Source organism: Spea bombifrons, chromosome 11, assembly GCF_027358695.1.
Source record: "Spea bombifrons isolate aSpeBom1 chromosome 11, aSpeBom1.2.pri, whole genome shotgun sequence".
Lineage (NCBI taxonomy): Eukaryota > Metazoa > Chordata > Amphibia > Anura > Pelobatidae > Spea > Spea bombifrons.
In genome coordinates, this window is record NC_071097.1 from 4,436,240 (window position 1) to 4,459,459 (window position 23,220).

The following is a 23,220-nucleotide window of genomic DNA, read 5'->3' on the forward strand; positions in this document are numbered from 1 at the left end:
TGCATAAAATAAATACGTTAAAAACTCTCTTTAATAATAACTGAGAGGCATCGTTCTTTGATGGAAGTCTCTTCTGCTGGTTTGCGTTTCCAGTTTATTTAATTACAAATAAATGAGTTGTCCTCAACGAGGTGATCAGAGCCTTTGGTCCGGTTCGTTACTGGATATCTGCTGTTTCTCTTGCAGTCCTGATGCAAATCATCCAACATTTCTTGCCTCTGATTGGCTGCTTGACACTGTCAATCAGTGGCAGGAAAGTACCCCCCGTAGAACTCAATGGGAAGGTATTACACATAGGTTTGGGGGGCTTCCGCAGAACCCTCCGATGCATTTGCAAAACACCCCTCAGCCATGGCATTCGGTGAATATTATTATGGCGAGACCGCCCCAATAATTCCTAATTCGCCATTCTTTGGTGAGCGCTGGCGTATTCTGATTGGGTGCCATCGGCGCTGATTCTGTGACCGACCGGCATAAGCCGATCGGCCAGATTCCCGATACAGTTATCTCCTGCTACCAATACAGCATACAGGGTTCCTTCCTCCATCCTCCAGGAGACCTGGCACTCGAAGGGTTAAACGTACCCCATTCCTTAAGTTATCCAGATTTTAGTTTTCTCTCTGGTACGACGGATGGGAATCTGGTTCTCGGATCCCAAATAGCTGGCAAAACACGGATTTTCACGCCCAATCAATTGTTTGAACTTGTGAAATTAAAGACATTGGTGCTTCGAGACAATCAGATTCGGTTTCTCCCTGTAGAGATACAAAACCTCAAAAAGTTAGAGGAACTGGATGCTTCCCAAAACTGTATCAGTGCGATTCCTCCAACCATCGCATCCTGCAACTGTCTCCAAGTAGCCAACTTTAGTCAAAATCCACTAAAATTGTTGCCGTGGAGATTTTCCGAACTCTACAGCCTCAAATGCCTTTCTATTAACCATGCATTACTGGAAGAGCTACCTGTGAACATCGGGAACCTTTCTAACCTGATTTCGCTGGAGGTGAGAGGAAATTGTTTGATCGATTTGCCAACGTCCTTTACCCAATTACAAAAGCTGGAGGAACTCGACTTAGGAGACAACAAGATCAGTGACTTGCCGGAATCCATCGGATCATTACAGAGCCTGAAGAACCTTTGGTTAGATGGAAACCAACTTGAAGACCTACCCGGCCAGATTGTCAGCTTGAAACGGTTGGGATTTTTGGATGTCTCAAGAAACATGCTGAACAGAATCCCAGAAGGTCTCGGTGAATTAACATCATTGACGGATTTGGTTCTGTCTCAGAATTCCATTGAGATTCTACCAGATGGCCTTGGAAACCTGAAGAACTTGTCCATTCTAAAAGCTGATAGTAACCAATTAATGGCCATACCAGACAGCATAGGAGAATGTGACAGCCTGACTGAGCTGATTGTGACGGATAACCAACTTTCAGAATTGCCAAGCAGCATTGGCAAGTTAAAAAAGCTCTGGAACTTGAACATCAACGGAAACCACTTAGTATCATTGCCAAAGGAGATCGGTGACTGCCGTAGTCTTCGGGTGATCTCTGCGCGCAAAAACCAATTGAAGAAGATTCCATCGGAAATGGCTCAAGCCGCTGATATTTGTGTGTTAGATTTTTCTGGAAATGAGCTTCCCCATCTGCCATTGTCATTGACCTCCCTGAAGCTGAAGGCTTTATGGCTTTCAGAAAACCAATCAAAGGCTCTCCATCCTCTTTGGACCGTGGTTGACCCTGAAACTGACGAAAGGATTTTAACATGCGCCCAACTTCCGCAAAGTCCACCTGCGTCTGTCAGCCAAGGCAATTCAACCAACGATGACACCTTGGAGAACCTGGACAGTGAAACATCAGATGAAGGTTGGAGCAACCAGGAGAACGCAGTGAGAAGCTCCAGCATCAGCGATGGCCGTATGAAAAGAAGTGCCGCCATTCAGAGCCTGGCTGATTATGACTCGGATTAAGGATGGAATGAGAAGGAGATGGGAGAGAGAAAGGACATCTGATCTTCTGATTATGAAGAAGAGGAGGAATGGAGACATGAACATTTACCCGTTACCGTGGAGGAAGCAGCCCCTCCCCCATACCTGTTATCTATAAATAAATACATTAGGTTTAAGTGACGCATGTATATGTATTTGCTTTTTCCTTTACTTAAGGAGATCGATCTTTGTTACTGGGCTATTTTAACACCGAGCGACTTTTCTGCACAGATGTCGTGATTGGCCGCTGATATTTATAAGGTTTCCGAATGGCGATGCCCCGTGGAGTATGGGACGCGTGTTACAATATTGGGAAGGGCGCCGATTGCCCTCATTTTCTAAAAACGAATCCTCCCAGGTGGGGCCGCAGCGCTCCCTGCCTCTAGCTACACACGTACACACACCCCAAAACCGTTGCCCTGATTGGGACACCTGATTTGTTGGGGGGTATTCAACCATCCTCCTACAAGCCACAAAATCAGCCACGTGCATATTAGCTGCCATCAATTTATGCAAAATTATATTTATACATATATATTGAGGTGGTAGATAAGTGGAACAGCCTCTCGGCAGAAGTGGTGGATCTCCGGATCTAAGACAAGACCAAGGCAGACTCAATGAGCTTAATGGTGTTTCTTTACACACCCACTAGTCTTTACCAACACAAACCTTGCCTTGACGCCACTCATCGGTATGGACCCCCTGCCCGTAGCCGGAAGCTCGTACAGAGTGTCAGGAATGACTGAAACTCTGCTCCGGTAAGCCCACCCTTATTCCCCAAGGAACATTATAGCAACAATGTTGCTACCCACACCTGTGACCGGACCATGAACTACTGACCCCGGTCAAAGGGCCAGCAGTCATTTTCCCCCTTCCTAACCGTCCAGGGGGGCCCCTGACTGGTGGTGAGTATGCCAGGTGAAGAGGACGCAGAATCCCCTCCGGGGGCAACAAGACACTGCGTGAGAGTGGATATGGTGTCGTGCAGATGTATGCAGGCGTCGGGTGGTTTTCAGGATGTGTTAATATATAAATTATATAAATATTACACGTGTCATGTGCTCCCTGACTGGGACAGCCAGAAATGACAGGGCACAGAGCCCGCCGACACAGCAAATACTAAATATAGGAGCATTAGTCATCGGCAGGATTGTGTGTGTTTATCATTCATGTATATATGTGCTGCAAACAGGGTCAGACACTCTCACACACTAACATATACATAAACACAAACACACACACATACCCAGATACACACATACACATCCAGTCACACACACACACACATAGGCTAACATACCGAGACACACTAACATCCAGACACACACATACACATGGGCTAACATACCCAGATACACATACTCACACACCCAGACTCACACACCAACATACCCAGACACACAGAGTAACACATCAGGCACACACACGCATACCCAGACACACACAGTAACATACCCAGACACACACACTAACACACCCGGACACACACAGTAACATACCCACACACAGTAACATACCCAGACACACACAGTAACATACCCACACACAGTAACATACCCAGACACACACACTAACATACCCACACACACACAGTAACATACCCAGACACACACAGTAACATACCCACACACAGTAACATACCCAGACACACACAGTAATACACCAGACACACACACTAACATACCCAGACACACACACTCACACACCCAGACACACATAGAGTAACACACCAGACACACATACTTCCACACCCAGACACACACACTAACATACCCAGACACACACACACAGTAGCATACCCAGACACCCACACTCACACATCCAGACACACACTCACACACTCAAACACACACAGTAAAATACCCAGACACACACACTCACACGCCCAGGCACACACAGTAACATACCCAGACACATACACACACAAGCAGACACACACCAATCTACCTAGACATATACACATAAGCAGACACACAAAAACATACCCAGACAGACACACACGCGGTCACACACAACTCACTTACTATGGAGAAGCCTCAGCCTGTCCTTAATGCAGCTCACACGCTGGGACCCATGTAAGGGCCGGCTTTGGCTGAAGAACATCTTGTGTTTAGTAATAGAAAAGAATTCTCCGGACTGGCCATCAGACTGGTCCAACGCCTGATGGCGCCATCAACGTACCGGTCGCTGCAAACGCATAAAAAGGGCCTACAAAACTACTCCTAATACCCCAAATAGTCTCGCTCTTGGGGTGATAACACACAGGCAGTGAGTATTGTGATCATGTTATTATCGTGAGATGATTATTGTTTATATAGCGCCATCAGACAACGTCAGCTACGCTGAGAAGGTGACTTAGTCCTTCAAAGAGACTCCAGCCATGATATACACAGTAATGCAAACGACAAAGGAGTGACACCTTTAAATTAACTCTTAAATTGACTGTCACCAAGTATCTGCTCTTCTCCCCTCATCCTCCGGCTCCTTGACTTGCAGGAGATGCTTTCGGCCGGACACATGTTCCCTTCTTGTCAGCGTGGATGCGCTGTATACTCACAGCGATCAGAGGAGCGATCAGAGGAGCCGCGAAAACGGAAGGGGGCAAAATGCTGGAGCTTCAGCTTCTCCCAAAGTGTTGGGTTTTTTTTAATTTCTTACAGGTAAGGCCCGCATATTAAAGCACTTTGATGTGCCTTCTTCATAGGTGGGGCATTGGAGCGTCTCTTTAAACGTTCGTTTGAACGAAGTGGAAAAATACTGTACAATCCCCACAATATGCCCTCAGGGTAGCAAACAACAAGAAATAAATAAAAAAAAAGATCACAATGTTACTTTCCACTAAGTAGTAATTAGTAACATCAGCCAAGTGTTGCTCATGCTGCTTTTGGGAGGAGTCGGTGCTTTTTTTATAAAAGCCGTGTTCTCTTGGTTTGGCAAGAACAGAACACGCCGAGTAACCCCAGCCCGTGATCTCCGACACATACAGTCTCCGCCGGCTTCAATCATGTCTGGATTCTTAGATCAAGCCCAGCAGAAGGCACAGGATTCAGGTAAAACCCACCAACAAGACTGTATGTGATAGGACTGCCTTCTAATTTCCGCTGGTTTCCAAAGGGTTAAATGTAAGATTCTTTGCTCCTTAACCCATAGTAACATAGAATAGGAAAGCAGATAAGAACCGTTGGGCTCATCTACTCTTCCTGCTGTTCCTGATGTAAAGACTCCTTACTCAGTCCTTACTGGATTAGCCTCTGCCACTTCTGCTGGGAGGCTGTTCCACTTATCCACCACCCTCTTAGTAAAGTAAAACATTAGATTATGACCTCTTCTTCAAACATATCTCCTCTTTTGGAATTAAATTCTCTCGTGTGCTTTGTTTAATCCCTTTATCAATCTAAATGTCTCTCTCTCTCATCTTTTTTAACATATATGACCCACAGAGCTTGCAATCTAACGTAGAGTAACACCGTAGAGGTAAACATTGCTTCATGTGCATGTTATTGAAGAATAGCCAAAAATAATAAATACACTTAATGATTTAAAAGTTAGTGCTTTTCCATGTATTCTTCATCAAATGAAAATTAAATTAAAATAATTAAATTACGCTCAATAAGTATTGTTTGTATTTACATTTTCGTTCATTTTTTTTCTTCGGCTTCGTATTTTTTCTTCTAGCCTTATTTATTTTTCTTTTTACAATTTTTTTTTTAATTTTATTTGATTTTATTCACATTTTATAAGGCTTTTTTATTTTATGTTTAAATATTAAATAATAAATAAATATAGTCTATACTATAAAACTGGAATATCATAGGTTTAGGTATACTATGAGGTTTTATTTTACTGAAAGGTGGTAGGTAAGTGGAGCAGCCTCCCATCAGAACTGGTAGAGGATTTTTAGCAGTCAGATTTAGTTAAAGGGACAGGCCAGCCATTACATATATATATGCAGGAGATATATATACCACCACCCATGTGCATGCATGGAAAGCACCCCTATTTATTTCAATAGAATTGCTTTCTTGGCACTGATTGGCTGATTCAACCACAGAGGGGAATGGGGATCTGCAGCTTCTTCCAAAGGTAAATAATATATATTATGATTTTTTTTAAATTAATGCATATGAAAGTACCGTACTTACAAATTACTTTCATATACATTTATTAGTATATAATAATATAATAATATATAATAATATATATATATATATATATATATATATATATAATCACTATTAGTATCACTTTTAAAAACTAGAACAAAGTTCCGCAGCAGTATAGATATTCATATAAGAAAAAAACAAAACAAATGGCTCATTAATTAAATTAAGTTAATTAAAAGAACTGCTCAGGAGTACGGAAGCTGCAGTTTAACATTGATAAATATAAAGGAACGCACATGGGATGTAAAAATCCAAAGGCAGTGCTGCAGGTTCTGTGTTAGGGGCAAAAAAAGGGCAGGGGTTTTATGTATAGACTGGAGGAAAGGAGGAAAGGAGAGAGAGGGGGGATGTGGTCAGCGGCTTAGATGTATCATACTGTAAGGATTTTTTACGTTAGTGAAAGTGTGGTCGGTACGTGAAGCAGCTTTCCTGCAGAGGTGGTAGAGGCCATTAAAGTATATGCTTCTACCTACCAGACCTTATTAGACTGACTTACGTAGAAAAAATTAGAATGGCTCAGTCTTAATCACTCAGCAGGACCCTCTGACTGACTAAAGTCTATGAAGGATGTAATTAAACAGGACTTCATTAGCATCGCCATAAAGCATCAGCTCAGTGTGGTGCAGGGAAAGTCACACGAAACATCACATGACTGACAGCAATGGCGGCCTCCAGGCCTGCAGATAAAGGGAGTTTATTGGGAGAAAATGAGATGAAACCAGGTTTCTCCTTCAGAGTAAAACGTAGATATTTGTTACTCCACTCACCTGCTCGAGAGACTTGGTAGGCCGAAGTTGACAGCCACCACTAGACATAATGTGGTCATGACCCGGCCACCATCCTTTCTAAGGCGGCAATTGAAATATCGCTGTAAATAGTATTGTGATCGTACCCACCTTAGTTTACTAGGTGATATCTCTCCTTTGTTTAGTTTGGCAGAAAATATAATAAAATTCTGGATTACTCATCAGAAACCAGTTCCAAGTGTCTATTGTGTTGGCCAGAGTTCCACCCGCGGGGACAATGCGCCATTCATCCCGATCACGTATGATCCATTTGATGAATACATTACAAAAGGCGCAGTATATAAAGAACCGGTCGGATTTTATCATAGCTTTTTGTACATCGAATGCCTTGAGGCAATAGAAGGTAGACAGGACGGAGACAATAAGCTTCCATTCAGCTCCGTCCAGTTATGGTGCACGGCGTACAAGGTGAGTCATTCCACAAAAGGGGTCAAGTTGAACACAAGGGTGTGTATCCACCGATCCGGGAGTATCGCATGCGCAATACAAGTACGAATATTGGCAGCCATTTGGGGTACCTGCAAGCGCACAGCAGATTCTCGGGTTCCCTGATGTTGGACTCTCCTGAGACTTGGACTGGTGTCCTTCAAGCAGAAAGTCCATGCAATATCCATAGACGAAAGCAGATCTTTTTAGTTACGGCCCCTGAACCAGACCTTCTCAGGTACACAGGGCAAACAGATCTATGATATACACACCAGTGATATACTCACCTTCGGCTCTGGCCTAGACATAACCCAAGGCAGTGGCGCAGGAGGTCTTTACGTCTGGGGGTTGGGACATGGCATTAAATCCTGGCACTCCACTTGGAAGGAAACTGGTGGAGTGTGCCGACTCAGCACAGCCCTCCATGCTGCTTGGGGAGATCAGTGATTACCCTTCGAACCAGCCCATTAAATACTGGCTGCCAGCCCCCCCTTGGACATCTAAGGTCTAGGCTTAGACGACCCAGGCCAGAATACGTCACATTCAACCCTATTCTCTGATTGTATGATGTTAAAAAGCCCACTTACAAGAAACTTGTTCTGGTTGAGCCAACTTCTAGGCTGGGCTTTGCCAGTTGACTACCCGCTTATTAAGATTAGGAGAACCAAGTGTCCATCTTAAACATAGATGTACATTCTATACAGTAAGGGTTGTAAAGCTTCAGAATGCACTGTGAAGCTGGTCACTGCAAGGATGGTGGAGCGGATCCACCTGTACATTTTTTGTTTGGAACCTCACAATGTGGGAAAACGCACAGTGCTGCTCAATGTCTTGGTATAAAGCTTCCATGCGTTATTGAACTGGGCAATGTCTTTATGGAGGTCACCACAACCCTTATTTACACACCAGCCTAGGTTAATCTCTCGATGTGATTATTAAATGGGGGCTAATTAGGTTGGAATTCTTTAACATCCAACAAATTGCAAAAAAAATCCCAAGGAACCATGACCAGCTCCTGGCGATGGTCTTCTCGATTATTGAGTAAAATTGATATGGCCATAATAGCCAAGAGAAGTCGAAGCTGTTGGGTCAACATAAAGTTATGTATTATTTTAGAACCTCAAGGGTCTGCTTCCATCTGAAGAAGAGACCTCTGAAGTCCAGAAAGCTTGTATAAATTTACATATTTTTCTATGTTGGCCTCAAGTTCAACTAAAGAGCATAAAGCCTCAGATTGCCTTGGGGTGGACAACTCTGGTCCTCATGGGTCAGATACCTCAGCTTCCATTAAGGCTTCTTAATGGAAAATTAAACTACTGGACCTTTGTTTTTTTTTAAAGAAAATATTGAAATGTTTGTGTTCTTTGTATTTTTTAGTAAAGCAAGGTGAACAGGTGGTCCAAGACTGTGTGGACAAAGGGAAGCAAATAGGACAGCAAGGTATGTGGTATCTAGAAACCTTAAAAACCTCTTTTATTGCTATATATATATATAGTTTAGGACAAGCGTTTAAAGGAACAGTGCAGCCCCACAATTGTATTTTATTGAAGACCATTTTGCATGGACCCCAACGCATTTTACTGTAATGAGCAGTCATTGGATGGTCATAGGAGTTAGAATCTGAGACATCTATGAGCCTCGTCTAGTCCATCCACAAGAATGATGACATTCGGTGTTTTTGTTGTGTAACAGTTATCGACCAAGGCTGCCAAGCCGCTCAGAAGACATGCGATGATGTCACCGGGCAAGTGACATCGCAGGTCAAAGATACGCTCCCCGGAGGATGGACGAAATGAGCTGCGGTCTACTTTCAATCATCATGATGGAGATTTTCTCTTTACAATAAACAGAATAAACTATTGGTAACCACGTGTTCTGCATTCATGAAAATTAAACTAAAAGGCCACAATACATTAGCCCCCAGACATTGGAGGACCTGCCCAGATAGCCCCCATAACCTTTCCATGTGGGAGCTTCAATGATGGTCTGTACAGCTATCACAACTAGCCCAACTAGCCCATAATCCTCACTGCCCGCGAAAGTGGGACAATGAGGCATCTATGGTCAGGGACGGACTGGCGTTCGAAGGCTGGTGGCCGGCTGATGACGTCAGTGCACCCAGCAGTCGGCCACCAGCCTTGGAACGCCAGTCCGTCCCTGAACAGTGCCCAAAAATTGTTACTATCCTGAAAATTGACCCCATTTCTATAATTTGCCCTTTCAGAACGCAAAGCGGATGGAATTTAATATTGACAAGTGCAAGGCTACGCATTTGGGGGGAAATAAATTTGCAAATTAAACATTAAATAGGTCCGTGTTGAAAAAAAAAAAGATGGAATGAGAAGGACCTGAAAATAATTGTAGACAGACAATCACCTTAATCACATCTCCGTTTATTCAAAAAGATTTCATGTATAGAGTATAAGACACATTGTACTATGGGCCTTCCAAGGTGGCCACTTCAATCCATTCTTGTAAGCTAGATTCTTGGAAGACATGACCAGATTTTGATCGAACTTGCACCCTTTTGTGTAATGAGAAATGTCTTTCATTTCCCTTAGCTTCAAATTCTTTCCCAGATCCCTTTCCCACAGGCCCATGTAATAAGGTTTGGTGGTCGAGAGTGTGGTCAGGAGAATGGCAGATGGTTTTGAGAAGAGTTGGGTGGCCTCAGTGTCTTCAGTACATAAACTTCCAAAGTGGGGAGCGCTCTACTCAACCTGCCGGGAACAAAGCACCTGATCTGGGTGAACCAATGAGAGGAAAAAAAGGCTGTAGCCTAAGGGCTAGTATTTTCAGGCCTGTATTCATTAGAAAGATAGGGCGATAACTACCACAATGACCGTAATGTGGGCCAAATTAAATTGTTGATCCAGCATAGGTCCCGAGGAAAGGCCATTAAACAGGTTGACCAGTTGGGGGCCGAAAACTGAAAATAATTTGTGATTGTATACTGTGAACCCATCTGGTCCTGAACATAGACTTCACTGCTGCTTCGATTTCTTCTAAACTTATGGGTGAGTCAAGAGACATTTGGTCATCTTCTGATAACCTTGGACAGAACATAAATGGTGTTCAAGGTCAGGAAGCTGCTACGTAAGCCAGTAAGATATCGGTGTGTAGAGTATACAGAGGGGTATTGAGGTAATTTTGCTTCAGTGTAAGTCATTGATAAGCCACTACACTGAATATGGGCACCTGAAAAAGGACATTATGGAGCTTGAAGTGCAGATGCCGGCTACAAAGTTCATAAGAGGAATAGAACCCCTTAGTAATGAGGAGAGACCAGAGTAGGTGGGCTTCCTATAATTATATAATTAAATAAATATGTACAGGGACAATAGGAACAACTCCCTGTTCAATAAAGGAACTGTACGAAGACCAAGAGATCGTCCATTCAGATTTGAAGAAATTAATTTTCACCTAAAGCGAGGGAAAGGGTTCTTCACGGTAGGAACAGTAGAGATGTGGAAGGTTGAGCTATAACAGAGCGTCCTCTATGGGCTAACCATTCCAAATAAGCCACTCAAAGCTATGATATCCGCCAGCAGACATGACATATACACTCACCTCATACATTTGCCAACTCGGACGAATGTCCCAAGGTGCTCCACTGTTCCAAGATCTATTTCATTTATGTTTAGATTCAACAGGGCCGGCAGTAGTCACATGCGGGTTCTTCTAGTGGAGTTGAACCCAATTCTCTATTTAATTTAGTTAGTTGGTTGATTTGGCTGTAAAAAAAACATCCCTGATGTTGTGGCCGCATCCAAGTGTGACCCAGCAGCCGGTCAGAGATCACGTTTCAGAATGTGGGACCCGGCCAATGTTTAGTAGAAGACTTTCTACCAATACGGTCTACTACAGCCTCATTCGTTCTGTTAGGTGTCGTCAATCTGTCATCTTCTGACAATGGCCGTTGAGTTTCTTTAACCAGCGTTTAGGGTGCGATTTGTCAATAATTAAAATTTTTCCCTCTTTTGAAGACAATTGGAAATTTGTTCAATATGGGGAGGTTGCCTTCTTCTGGATCAACAGTAGAGATCGAATGAGGGTCAGCCTGGCAATGATGAGGCGTCCTGGCCCTTTAAGGCCACCGACCACGTGATTATGAGAGTGTCATGCTCACACAGCGTGCGGCCAGGTATACCCAGTCCGTAGTGCCAAACTGTGGCCTGCAATCTGCATTTGCCCAGCGTGCCAGATGGCCGGCCTCGGTCTGGTGGAACCTGATGGACTTGTGCCTTTACTATGTCCCCAATGAAACTGACCGGCCACAATACCGAAAGGATCAGTTACAGAATCATGTAAATATATCCAAATCCTAGAAAGCAAATCCCAAATGATTACAACAGCAGCTGGATCGAGGCTCAGATCTGACCACAACTGGTATGGATGGAGGAGCCGAGCAAATTCCTCTTCTGCATGGACTCGGTCAACGAACTCCTGAGAATAATCAGCTGACGTCAAATGGATGGATGATGGAGTAGAAAGCTTAGAATGATAGAAGGGTTTTCTAACTTTAGAAGTTAAAATCTCACGTGGTCAACTAGGGCGGTGACATCAAGACTAAGTTTCAGATTGCGAGGTGTGTCACAGATGTCAAAACAACGTGGTGAACACAATCAGAAATAATGATTTAAAAAAAACAAAAACCCCCAACAGACCTGGCAAAAGGCCGCCTGGTAGGAGCTTGTTAGCCAGAGACAGGTAGGTCACATCAGATTGATCCTCCAAGTCTATCGTCGTACATGACTATTCGCAGGGACAGATTAGTGTCCCGTACAACCCCACAACAAATACCTATTAACCCCTTAAGGACAATGGGTGGTCCCTAAACCCATTGGAAACCATGCATTTTGAGCTCGTACACGTATGGGCTGTCATTAAGGGGTTAAAATACTGACTTTAATGTGCATTCTTCCAAAATAGAAGGGGGAAGAACTACCCGCAGTAGAAGCTGCAGCCCTCCATCTCCGTGGTCTGACTCTCCATGGCAGGTGGCAGGTTTATATATATATGAAGATTTGCGGTGGGGGGTTTCTATTTTATTTGGCAGGGGTGTGCGGGTCTTGTTACGGTACAATGCGTGATCCATACATAACAGCAGGGATCAGACATTAAGAAGCTTAATGTACTAAGCGTTTTAAACCTAGCGAGCAGCAGCGCCCTCTGCCCCGCAATCAGATCCTTCAATAAGTGAAGGAAGATACATGTGGTCAAGCAGGACTTCCAATGCTGGTCCTCAGAAGCCACCTTGGGTGTGAGCCTATAGGGCACAGGGAACACATTATCATACTACTATTTTAGTAGGGTTAAGCAAGCAATGAGGTTCTTCTGTGTAACTTCATGCAGAATGTGTGTTTGTGTAAGTGTGTCTGGATGCATGTGTGTATGGATGGTGTGTATGTACGAGTGAGAGTCCAGTGACTCAACAATTATATAACTAGATAAAACAACGTTGGTAACAAAGCCTTATAGGCTAAGGAAGTAGACAAACATCTTGGGACTACAGTCGGTATAACATTGTAAAAACTTGTGTTTTTATTATGTGGAAGGCCTTAGAGAGCTAAAAAAATATTTCCAGAAACATCTGTTGGTTATTCTAGTAGGACATCATTTAAGCCGGTTGTTCCAGAAGCTCGTGAACGGATCATGATGAGAACACGAACAGAACATTACATAATGACAAAAGCCGCCATGTTCCAAACATTAAAACCCCCATGAATGTCCTCTTCCTGCTAAAGAGAAACATTAGCTTCCCTGCAACCTGATGTCACAGATTCTAGTCTTTACGCATCAGAAGACGGCAGCCGCACATTTAAGGGCGACGGCTGAAGACACGAATGCCTGATGGGGGCAGTAGATGAACGTCTACTGCCGTGTTCTTAAAACCCAGCTGCGTATGTACAAGTGCTATGTTTGTTCTAATATTAGTAGGTCTAGATCTTAACATGATGATGTCATAAAATGCTATTTTAGCAGCATACGTCCGAAGGGGCCAGGGGAGGTTAACGCGCAACCGGGCCATTTAAACGCCTCACTAAGGCCTGCGCGCTCAAGTGCATTTAACGGCTTTCGGGATGGGGGCAGAAAGGGCTTACGAACAATCAGAATGCCCCAGTGATTTTTTTTTTTTTTAACCAATTACAGATCGTAGTCCTTACAACATGTAAATCGGGGCAGGAGCACCAGATTTCTACCGCGCAGCCTCAAGTAGGGGGGAAACCAATATTTTGGGGGCACAGGGGGGTCTCTATACACCACATTGTGTACATTTAAAGGGGTTAAAAAATATATATGGACGGAAGCATTCGTGTCCTCTACAAGGCATGTGAGGAGGAGGAGGGGGAGGGGGAAAGTCGAGTCTGGTGGTTACATGTAAACATGGATATATCTGAGACGGGATGACAGAAGCAGAAGACGCGGAGAAGCCTCTGCCGTTTATGTGAAGGTCAGGCCAGCCTCGTTGTACACCTTGAACACTTTCTCTATGGCGTTGACGTAGGCGGCAGTCCTGAGGTCCAAGCCCAGGTTGTACTTCATGGCCGTGCGCATGATTTGCTGAAATAAAAGGGGGAAAGACGTTAGCTTCCATCTGAATCCTTTTACAAGACCCCCAACATCCCCCCCGCCCCCCCTTATAAAGCTGAATGACGTCTTACTCTTGCAGAGCGCTCCATGGTGTAGGCGAGACCGGAATGAACGATGTCCTTCTCGGAAGCTCCCTAAAAACAAAAATATTGTTAAATAAAAAAAAGGGAAGTGATTGACGCCCAGCTTCCCTTTACGTCAACTTCATGTTGCGAAATAAGGTCCTAAATCTTAGTTTTCTGAACCAAAACGAGCTTTCTTAGCTCTGTATCTGAATACGGCCTCATGGCTGCCGTTTGGCAACTAGAAAGCGCCGCACCCATAAGTTTTAAACAATTTTGTACAGATCACGAGCAATTGCGCAATCTTGCGGTTGCCCCCCATAGCAGCCAGCAGGTGGCACTATAAGGAACGCACGCGCACGCACGCTTTCCTTCAAGTCCAAAGGCTGCACTTATCTGAAGTGATAACCGCAACACAAAGGAGGTTTATTTGATAAAGCTGGGTTTACATTACGAGCAGCCAACCCCAGCCAGTATGTAGGGTGGCCCTGTATAAAGCATACTAAAACTGATTTATACATCATGCAGGGCCAGCTAAATATCCGAGCGTTGATTCTGGGGAAGCCTCTCTACTTACAGATATTCTGGCCTGGAACTCAGCTGTTGGCACCACGGGGATAGAGCCGCCATGTTTGCCGAACTTCCGCTCTAGACTTTCTTGAACAGACACTGAAAGAGAAAAAGGAACGTCAGCATCGAGTCCAGCCCGGGGCAGAGAGCGAGGGGCCGACGCAGGGGGACACGTACTGAGTAGATGGTAGTTTGAGTCGCGCTCGTATTTGAAGGTCAAGCGGCCGTAACTGACATGATTGAGGTTTTTCAGCCACTCAAAGTAGGACACGGTGACACCACCTGCGTTCAAGTACAGATCCTGGAAAATAAGACATAGAATGGCTCAGTCTCAATCACTACCTGACTAATGAAAGTCTATGGAGGGACTGACTTCATTAGCATGGCCATAAAGAATGAGCTCAGTGTGGTGTGCGGGCAGGGAAAGCCACCCAAAATATCACATGACTGGATACTAGTGGCCTCCAGGTCTGTAGATAAGAAGGAGCTGTTATTTGGACAAAAAGCCAGGTTTTTGGTCGACACCAGGGAGTTACTCAAGGAAATATAAGTTCATGACTTACTGGAATGACCATGATGTTCCTTTCAAGGAAGATCTTGTCAGCTTCGGGTGTTGTAGGACCGTTAGCACCTTCTGCAATGATCTGAAACGAGGAACGAGAGGTTAAATAAATATAAGCTTCCCGCGGCAGATCATCCATACCGCAAAGCCACCGACTCACCTTGGCTTTTATCCTATGGGCATTTGACTTGGTCAGCTGTTTCTCGCTGGCTGCCGGGATAAGGATGTCACAATCTGCTTCCAGGATGTTTCCGTCGTAGGGCTGGGCCTTCGGGAAGCCAACTATCGTTCCGTGTTGCTATTGGGAACCAAGGGGAATATCTGGTTAGAAGCAAACATCTTTAGACGCATCCTTCATGCCAACAGCAGAACCTAGGCAATAAGTCCTGAAGTCAACGGTCACGAACAAGTCGTTGCATCCAATCTCCGCATGAGGTTTGGTACCCGTTACGTCCACAGCTTACCAGCTTGTAATCTTCCAGCTCTTTAGGGTCGATGCCGTTGGGATTCCAGATGGTGCCATCAATTTCACCGATGCCAATGCACTTGGCACCAAAACGGTGGAGATAGCGCATGGAGTGAAGACCCACGTTGCCAAAACCCTGTGAAGAGACATTTCAGGTTGTGAGCGGGACCGTTCCAAGCCTGGGAGCGGCCTACCATCCCATCAATGACCAGGAGTGGTCCTCAGACAGGACGCAGTATAGCATCGCATGTAGATTATGAAGCAGAACCATGGTCAACTCTACTGTGAAGCACCAGAATTACCCCAATACAAAGCCCGCTGCTCTATAACCAGACATATCAAAGCTGGTCTCAGAACCCATGAGAAGCCCATTACCTGAATGACAAAGGTCTTGTCTCCGAAGCCAGGAGTCATCCCAAGCTGGCTCATGTAGGAAGCCTCATTGATGAAGTTCTCGATGCCGTGGAAGACCCCCCGACCGGTGGCAGAGACACGTCCGTGAATGCCTCCTTGGCTGATCGGCTTACCGGTCACGCAGGCGTGAGCATTAATATCCTGCGATGGAGAAACAGAACGTGCTCTCTTAAGCAATCTGAGATTTTGAGACCTTATAGCTCATTTCCAGAAGGCTGGTGGGCAAACAAGGTCGTGGGCATCGGGCCAGAAGACTCCTGTGACGTCTCCTGAAGAATAAACCCGATAGCCCCACTGCGTCAGACAGCTGGATGTAAACCAATACTTCACTGGCGATGGCAGCCTGGATAACTTGCTCAACAGGGTTGTACTCGGGCAAGTCCAAACATTGTGTGATGTAAAGATCAAGCCTCGTTACAGGAAGGGCGGCATTCCATGCTTATCGGGGCAACCAAACGTAAATCTAACCAACATTCATAAATCGAGACCCATTGGCCCACGATGCATCGGTAAGTCTTACCGTGTGCCCAATGGTGTTGGCGTAAGTGTCGGCTATCCAGGACATCTCCCTCTCTCCGGTGCTCATGTCAGGGGCAGGGACATCAATACCAGGTCCTGAAACACAAACACGCCAGAGGCATGTGAGCCCAAACGGCCACAAAGGCTTAGGTTCAAGAGATCGCCCGTTTTACTTATGAGATAAACCATTGCAACACTGCGGTCACCCCGCGCGCTAACAGGGCGGCCATAAAGGTCTACGGTTTGCCGACGCATGGAAGAAAATCCACCTTTTGAGCGCCACTTACCAATAAAGCCTTTCTTTGCCAGCTCTATCGTGAACCTCCTGGTGATCTTTTCCAGCTCTGCATCCTAGGAGAGAAATATACCATGGATTAGATCGCGTTAAGGAAGCCGGAGAGCGCAGTTCATGCATGGTCCCTTTAAAGACTCCGTCCTTACAAATGAATGGGGACGGGGGGGGGGCTGGGGTTGGGCAGAATTGCCTTCACTTGAATGAGTGACCAGTCAGAGCACACACACGTGGCAAACAATGGCGGCATTAGCTCATCGCTCTTGTGGTTGGTATTACGGTGATCGCAGTTGACCCAGGCATGAGCTGCCTAGGCCCTTGGCACACAAGCCCGCTGGCCAGGATCACACGCAGGATCAATGAGGGCCACCTTAAGGCCCTGGGGAAGGTTCCACAAAGAACGTTCTCAATGTGATTGCTCAGTTTATGAAGGCTTTAAGGCCCCTAAGGCCAGATAAAAAGAAAGGAGGACCAAGCCATTGTCTGCTTCATCTATACGTGGAATACGTGGTCCATTCTTTTCCTGATTTAGGTCACCTGCCCTTTCGGTTGGGGCGAGGTTGGAGGGCATTTTCCGTTGGGAGACTAAATTAGTTGTCGCTCATCCTCATTCCCTCTCCGAATTTCTCTTCTCCGCCGCCGTTTTGTCTCCTTGCCGTGCAGCGCTGCTTCTTCTCTTGCATCTCGTTCTGTCTTCTTGCTTTGTCTCCTTGGACACTGCCTCCCGGAGAATTTATACAAAAGGGTGGGGCTTCCCGGACACACCCAGTCCTAGGTTCTGCCAATTGGGGGGAAGAGGGCGCGTCTGGAGGCTCCATAGAGGCCATGTCCACTGTGCAGGGGACGAAGAAAGAAGACCGAAGAACAAGACGATGCAAGGAGACACAAAAGCGGTCGGCGGCAAAGTAGGGAGACATCGAGAGAGCGAATGAACCAATGAGACTCCTGCCTCCGGTTAAGTTGGGGGGCTCTTATGAGCCAATGAAGGAGACATCTGATGGTAATATCCAAACCAAAGAAATGACCGGAGGGGGGGGGGCAGCTTTTAAGAGGTTCCACAGATTCCGGCAATAAACTGGTTAAAATCAATCACTTACCGAGTAGTTCCTAGGATTAATTTTGACTCCAGCTTTGGCTCCACCAAAAGGCACATCTGCAAAACACAACGTTTCGAGCGATGAGGTCATTTCTCTCGTACTAACCGCAGCAGCTTATAAACAGCAGGGGCTGGGGGGGGGGGGGGTTCAAGCAAAACCCCCACCACCGGTTCTCGTAATAGAGAGGACGAGGTCATCGATGCCCCTGGGGTGCAGTCGGACAGATTTAGAAAGTGCGTGCCCGTTTAGGCTACTTGTGGGTCGAAAGGTAAGTGTCACAAGAGATGGGTAGCCAGATGCCCGATTTGCCTTAGGGGGTCTTTAGCCGGGGGCCGCAGGTTATCATGGGGTGCCAGCCTGGGTCTGCCCTTCATTACTGGCTACTAGTATCAGTATATAACGGGCCATTGTAACCATTTCTAGTAGACACACGGACAGAGTCCTTATCCTATTCCCTGAGCCACACAGTAGAATGGCTCAGTCTTAATCACCCAGTCGGACTCTGACTAATGAAAGTCTATGGAGGAAGGGACTTCATTAGCATCGCCGTAAAGCATCAGCTCAGTGTGGCGTTTGATATTTTGGGTGACTTTCCCGGCTCACACGACTGACAATGGCGGAACTGCTGGAAGGCAGCTACTTACCTACTACCGCACATTTGTAGGTCATCAAGGAAGCCAAGGCCTTCACCTCATCAACACTGACGTCTGTGCTGTACCGGATACCTGGAGGGGGCAAGAGACATAGATGAGGTTTTCTAGGACCGTCTAGTCTGTAAAGACGCAGATCTCAACCCATCGTTGGTCTCGCCTAAGATTCAGGAGCCACATGCCATTGCCTCGCTGTATTAGCCTCTACCACCTATGCTGGGAAGCCGCTCCGCCTATGCTGCGTTTGACATTCTGCACAGCACTGAGACCCACAAGAGGCCCTCGGCACGAGAAGCCCTTCAGTTTTGAGGATTCCTGCGTGACTCACGAATTGTTGGTTTTTCCACTGGACTCGGCCCAAACGCTTTCTGAATGAACCCTTTTCTTGCCACTCCCTGCTTTCAAAAAGGAAACGAGCCCTGGTGGCTGTCATTTTGTTAAAAGCAGAAGAAATCCCATGATATTCCCCCATTTTGGGTAAATTAAGCATGCGTGCGCAAATAAGCACCATCCTACAAAGACTGCCAGAGAGGTAGATAAGAGGAACAGCCTCCCAGCGGAGGTGGCAGGGGCCAATACAGTGAGGGGAAATTAAAGGGTTGGCTCAAGCCCTATCGTGAAGGCGCTTGGAGAAGACCATGGCGAGTCTCCCCGTCACCAATGGCGTTCCATCTTGAGTTCTAGGTCACATGGGAACCCGCCTATAAAAGGCATGTGATGGGGGCCAGCCAATAGAAGCCTCAGCCAAGGTCGCCGGGACTATGAGGGTTATTGGGGTCCACAAAGGTGGCATTTCTCAATGTCTAGAGAAGGTCACCAGCGGCAGAAGGACCTCCTTATTACCCCAACCCGCTGGAACCAGTAACGTTACAGACGTGGACCACCATGGTGGGGGGCTTCTCGTGGAAGCAGGACAGGTTCCTTAATTCAATGGGGATCTGGGCTTCGCAGATAGAAAGCCAGGGGCCACAACAAAGTCTTAGATCCTGAAATCCTCTCACTGTATTAGCCTCTACCATCTCTGCTGGGAGGCTGTTCCGCTGATCTACCACACCTACAGCAAGGAGGAACTTGAAATAGCGAAGTCTACGGCTTATCACAGGGTTCCACTTAAGGTGGTCGCGCGGCATTACGCCAGAAGGCAAGCCTGGAAGACCCCCAGAGAAGACTGCGTCCTTAGGGGCCGTACTACTCACATTATATACAGAAAGGGCGTGTAACGATGTAACACTCTGGGCAAACTGAGCATGCGCAGAGCCACGCTGCGACCCCTTACAGCCGACACGCAGCTTTACGATCCCGACAGCTGCGCATGCCATTATATCACCCCCTTCGGTGAACCAAACCCCTGTAAGGACTCCACACAGGTCAAAGGAGTCTGAGTAGCCCGCCGGGCCACGAGCAGCCAGAGTTGGTACAATGACAGACCGGCTACGGCTCGGGGTGGCCAAATCCACAATCACAATGGGGCAAGCGAGCGGGGGAGGGGGGGATACAGAACGCTGTCAGTGCAGAGGATCGATACCAATTCATTAGGTTGTACAGCGCCATGGAATATGACAGCGCTACGGACTAATGCAGACAATATGAAGATATAGCAAGCACACCGCTGGACCAGAAGTCAGTTATTTACAGTATTGTGAAATATGGGCACTACTCAGTCTAAAAACTATAGTAAAAGGTAGTAGATACATGGATCGGCATCCCAGCAGAGGCAATTTAAACATGCACAGGAATCGGTGTTTGGCTCCTGCATGTAAGTCGAGGCCGGGGTATTACTCCCGCACGGGAACGCATCCAACGTTTATTAAACAGCGGAAAAGAAGAGAAAAATACCAGCAGCTGGCGCAATAAACACAGATACGACGCTGACCGGATACACAGAAACATATAGAGCAGCCACACAAACACACACAGTACGAGCACGCCGCTAATATATATATATTATACACACTCAGGGGGTAGGGATATAAATATATATATATACACACACACACACACACACAACATATATAATATGATTATATACAATAATCGTACTAGGTATATAAACAAAAATGCAAATATACAATATATACCATATATAATGCATATACTATTTAATAATAAAATACTAGCATATATAATGGTACACACTAGCAGTTGTCATACAATATACACACTTTCCTGTATATTGTCATATCTGAACAGCTAGTGTATCTGTGTGCATAACACACACACACACACAATATACACATAATATACACATAATATAACCCCTACATAACACACACACTATACATATATAATATAACACCTACATAACACACACTATACATATATAATATAACCCCTACATAACACACACACTATACATATATAATATAACCCCTACATAACACACACACACTATACATATATAATATAACCCCTACATAACACACACACTATACATATATAATATATAATACATAGGACACACTCTCCAACACACACACTCTAACACACTTGTCAGTCTTCCACACAGCACCACCAATCACAGCGGGAGGGTAGAATCCGGATCCCCGGTGCCGGTACCTCCTTTGCAGGGTGTCCGGTGCTGGCTGTGCTGCGCCCGGTATCCCTCCACCACCTCCCACTCCCCGTTATCCCGCTTGATGGGGAAGCTGACGCTCAGGATGTGGTTGCAGGGCTTGATAATGCGCAGGATGCCCTTGACCCGGACCCGCTTCTGCTCGTCGGTCTCCCGGGTCTTCAGATCCTCCGCCAGCTTGTCCTCCACGATGCCGGCGCCCCGGTCGAAGAAGCCCTCCACCATCTTGAAGAAGTTGGGGTCGTCATCCTGGTCCACGGCCTGGCTGTAGCGGCGGAGAGGAAGAGCGGAGGCGGCCGGGAGCGCAGTCTCAGCGGCGCAGGAGGCCAGGGCTCCCCCTCCTCGGGTCACCAGCTCCCCCAGGTAGCGATACATGCCGGCGGTAGACGGACAGACAGCTGACAGGTGAAGTGAATACCGTAGCCGCTGCTGCTCCGGACGCACTCAGGGAGGAGACCGCCCGGCCGACGCCTTTATAAGGTAAGAGCCGAGCGCGAGGCGGAGAGGCGGGGTTCGCGTCGACACCGGAAACGGGGAAGGGTGAGGAGCTCGTACTCCAGCCTATGAGCCCGGAGAAAATAAAAACTGGGCGGGGCTTAGGGGCGCGCGCGGAGGCCCTAAGACTCGCTCTGCGCGTTCGTGTCTCCGTACGCGCATGCGCAGTCTCTCTCTTCGCTGTTTCTGGAGTTGTGTGCAAATTAGCGCTTCATGTTGTGCAATGTAACATGCGCTGTTAATGTGCTACACGCATGGAACATGCTGGCTGTTGGGAAGATCTGAACCTTTTATGAGGTCAAAGTCAACATAAGCTTTTTAGAGACCTCAGAGGTCTCTTCTTGATGTGAAGAAGGCACCTCTGAGGCGTCTAAAGCCCCAAATAGAAACTATTGAGAATTTCTAACACTCATGGGGAGATATCCATTTCACCCAGTAAGAGTCTTTTGGAAATTTGGGTTTTCCTTTTGAGAATAAAGAAGTAGTATAGGCGTTGCACAGCGTTACGGAATCTGCTGACGCTATACAAAGAAATGCACGATGCCGTCGGCATAGCAACCGCGTTTCCTGCGTGCCGGACGGCCGGTTCCGGGCCTGGGGAGGAAGAACGAACATCTTTAAACTTGCAGCCTATGTGATGTCATACGGCGGCCACCTGTACAGTGATGTCAGAACCCGGTATCCTCGTCCCTTCCGGAAGCCTGGGGACCCCAGAGGCTCCTGAACTATTAACCCTCTGATAGCCCATGGTGGAGATTCTATGTAGCGACCTGCCAAATGTGTTACCCAAATGGCTTATACCGGTCGTCATGGAAACCTCGAGTTGTCATTATTTAAAGATACACTTAATTGAGTCACCTGCATTCAAGCAGGGATATCATGTATCTTAAGTATCTACCGCATTTGCTCGATTAGAAGATGACCCCCCCCAAATTTGAATATTAATCTAGGGAAAAAAGCCTGAATATAAGACGGCCCTATAAGAAAAATGTTTTTCTAGTAAATATTAATTCACATGTAAAATATTTTTTTCATATTTAATAAAAACTATGATTGCGAAAAAAAATGCATGTATTATTTTTATTTCCTTTTATTTTCCAGGCTGCCCCCAGTTATGCACATCTGCCCCACGGCTTGCCACTCTGCCCCCCAGATATGCCTTATACCCCCCCTATATGCCAATCAGCCCCCAGATATGCCTTATACCCCCCTATCTGCCCCCCAGATATGCCTTATACCCCCCATATGCCAATCTGCCCCCCAGATATGCCTTATACCCCCCTATATGCCACTCTGCCCCCCAGATATGCCTTATACCCCCCCTATATGCCACTCTGCCCCCCAGATATGCCTTATATGCCCCCCCGGCTTACCGATGCATCCCTAGACGTGTCCCCCGTGCTCCAGACAGTGTCAAGTGGGGGCAGTCGGTGGATCCAACCTCCGCTGCTACCCGGGACTTCTGCCAGGCCTTCTATGATGGAGCACTGGCGTCACATGACCCTCCGGTGCTCCACCATAGGAGCCCCAGCAGAAGTGTCG

General features: G+C 46.3%; 2 protein-coding genes and 1 long non-coding RNA gene across 3 annotated transcripts; 2 read left to right on the forward strand and 1 right to left on the reverse strand.

The window, feature by feature from the left end:
* Window positions 1-351: 351 nt before the first annotated feature.
* LOC128469311 (leucine-rich repeat-containing protein 1-like) lies at window positions 352-1,972 on the forward strand. Its single transcript, XM_053451130.1, has 2 exons — window positions 352-415; window positions 663-1,972. Exons 1-2 carry the CDS (start codon window positions 352-354, stop codon window positions 1,970-1,972), a joined length of 1,374 nt encoding a protein of 457 aa, XP_053307105.1.
* A 2,910-nt stretch (window positions 1,973-4,882) lies between these two features.
* LOC128468551 (uncharacterized) lies at window positions 4,883-9,251 on the forward strand. Its single transcript, XR_008345862.1, has 3 exons — window positions 4,883-5,040; window positions 8,763-8,825; window positions 9,078-9,251. It is a non-coding gene; the product is annotated as an uncharacterized LOC128468551 (long non-coding RNA).
* Window positions 9,252-12,906: 3,655 nt separating this feature from the next.
* On the reverse strand, window positions 12,907-21,673 carry LOC128468523 (glutamate dehydrogenase, mitochondrial). The gene is made up of 14 exons (XM_053450276.1): window positions 21,168-21,673; window positions 18,606-18,686; window positions 17,962-18,017; window positions 16,860-16,923; window positions 16,574-16,668; window positions 16,015-16,194; window positions 15,638-15,775; window positions 15,334-15,471; window positions 15,175-15,255; window positions 14,789-14,912; window positions 14,619-14,710; window positions 14,051-14,113; window positions 13,205-13,949; window positions 12,907-13,170 (listed from the first exon to the last, which is right to left on the reverse strand). The coding sequence occupies exons 1-13, from the start codon at window positions 21,556-21,558 to the stop codon at window positions 13,830-13,832; spliced, it is 1,623 nt and encodes a 540-aa protein (XP_053306251.1). The 5' UTR covers window positions 21,559-21,673; the 3' UTR covers window positions 12,907-13,170; window positions 13,205-13,829.
* Window positions 21,674-23,220: the final 1,547 nt, after the last annotated feature.

Bases quoted from the DNA above. Each gene is read 5' to 3' on its own strand.
- LOC128469311 (XM_053451130.1), top strand. From the start codon at position 352: ATGGCATTCGGTGAATATTATTATGGCGAGACCGCCCCAATAATTCCT. The intron at 416-662 runs GTGAGCGCTGGC...GATCCCAAATAG, and splicing joins TCCTAATTCGCCATTCTTTG to CTGGCAAAACACGGATTTTC.
- LOC128468523 (XM_053450276.1), bottom strand. From the start codon at position 21,558: ATGTATCGCTACCTGGGGGAGCTGGTGACCCGAGGAGGGGGAGCCCTG. The intron at 14,913-15,174 runs GTAAGTCATGAA...CTTATTTTCCAG, and splicing joins GGAACATCATGGTCATTCCA to GATCTGTACTTGAACGCAGG. The intron at 14,114-14,618 runs GTAAGTAGAGAG...TTTTGTTTTTAG, and splicing joins AGTTCCAGGCCAGAATATCT to GGAGCTTCCGAGAAGGACAT.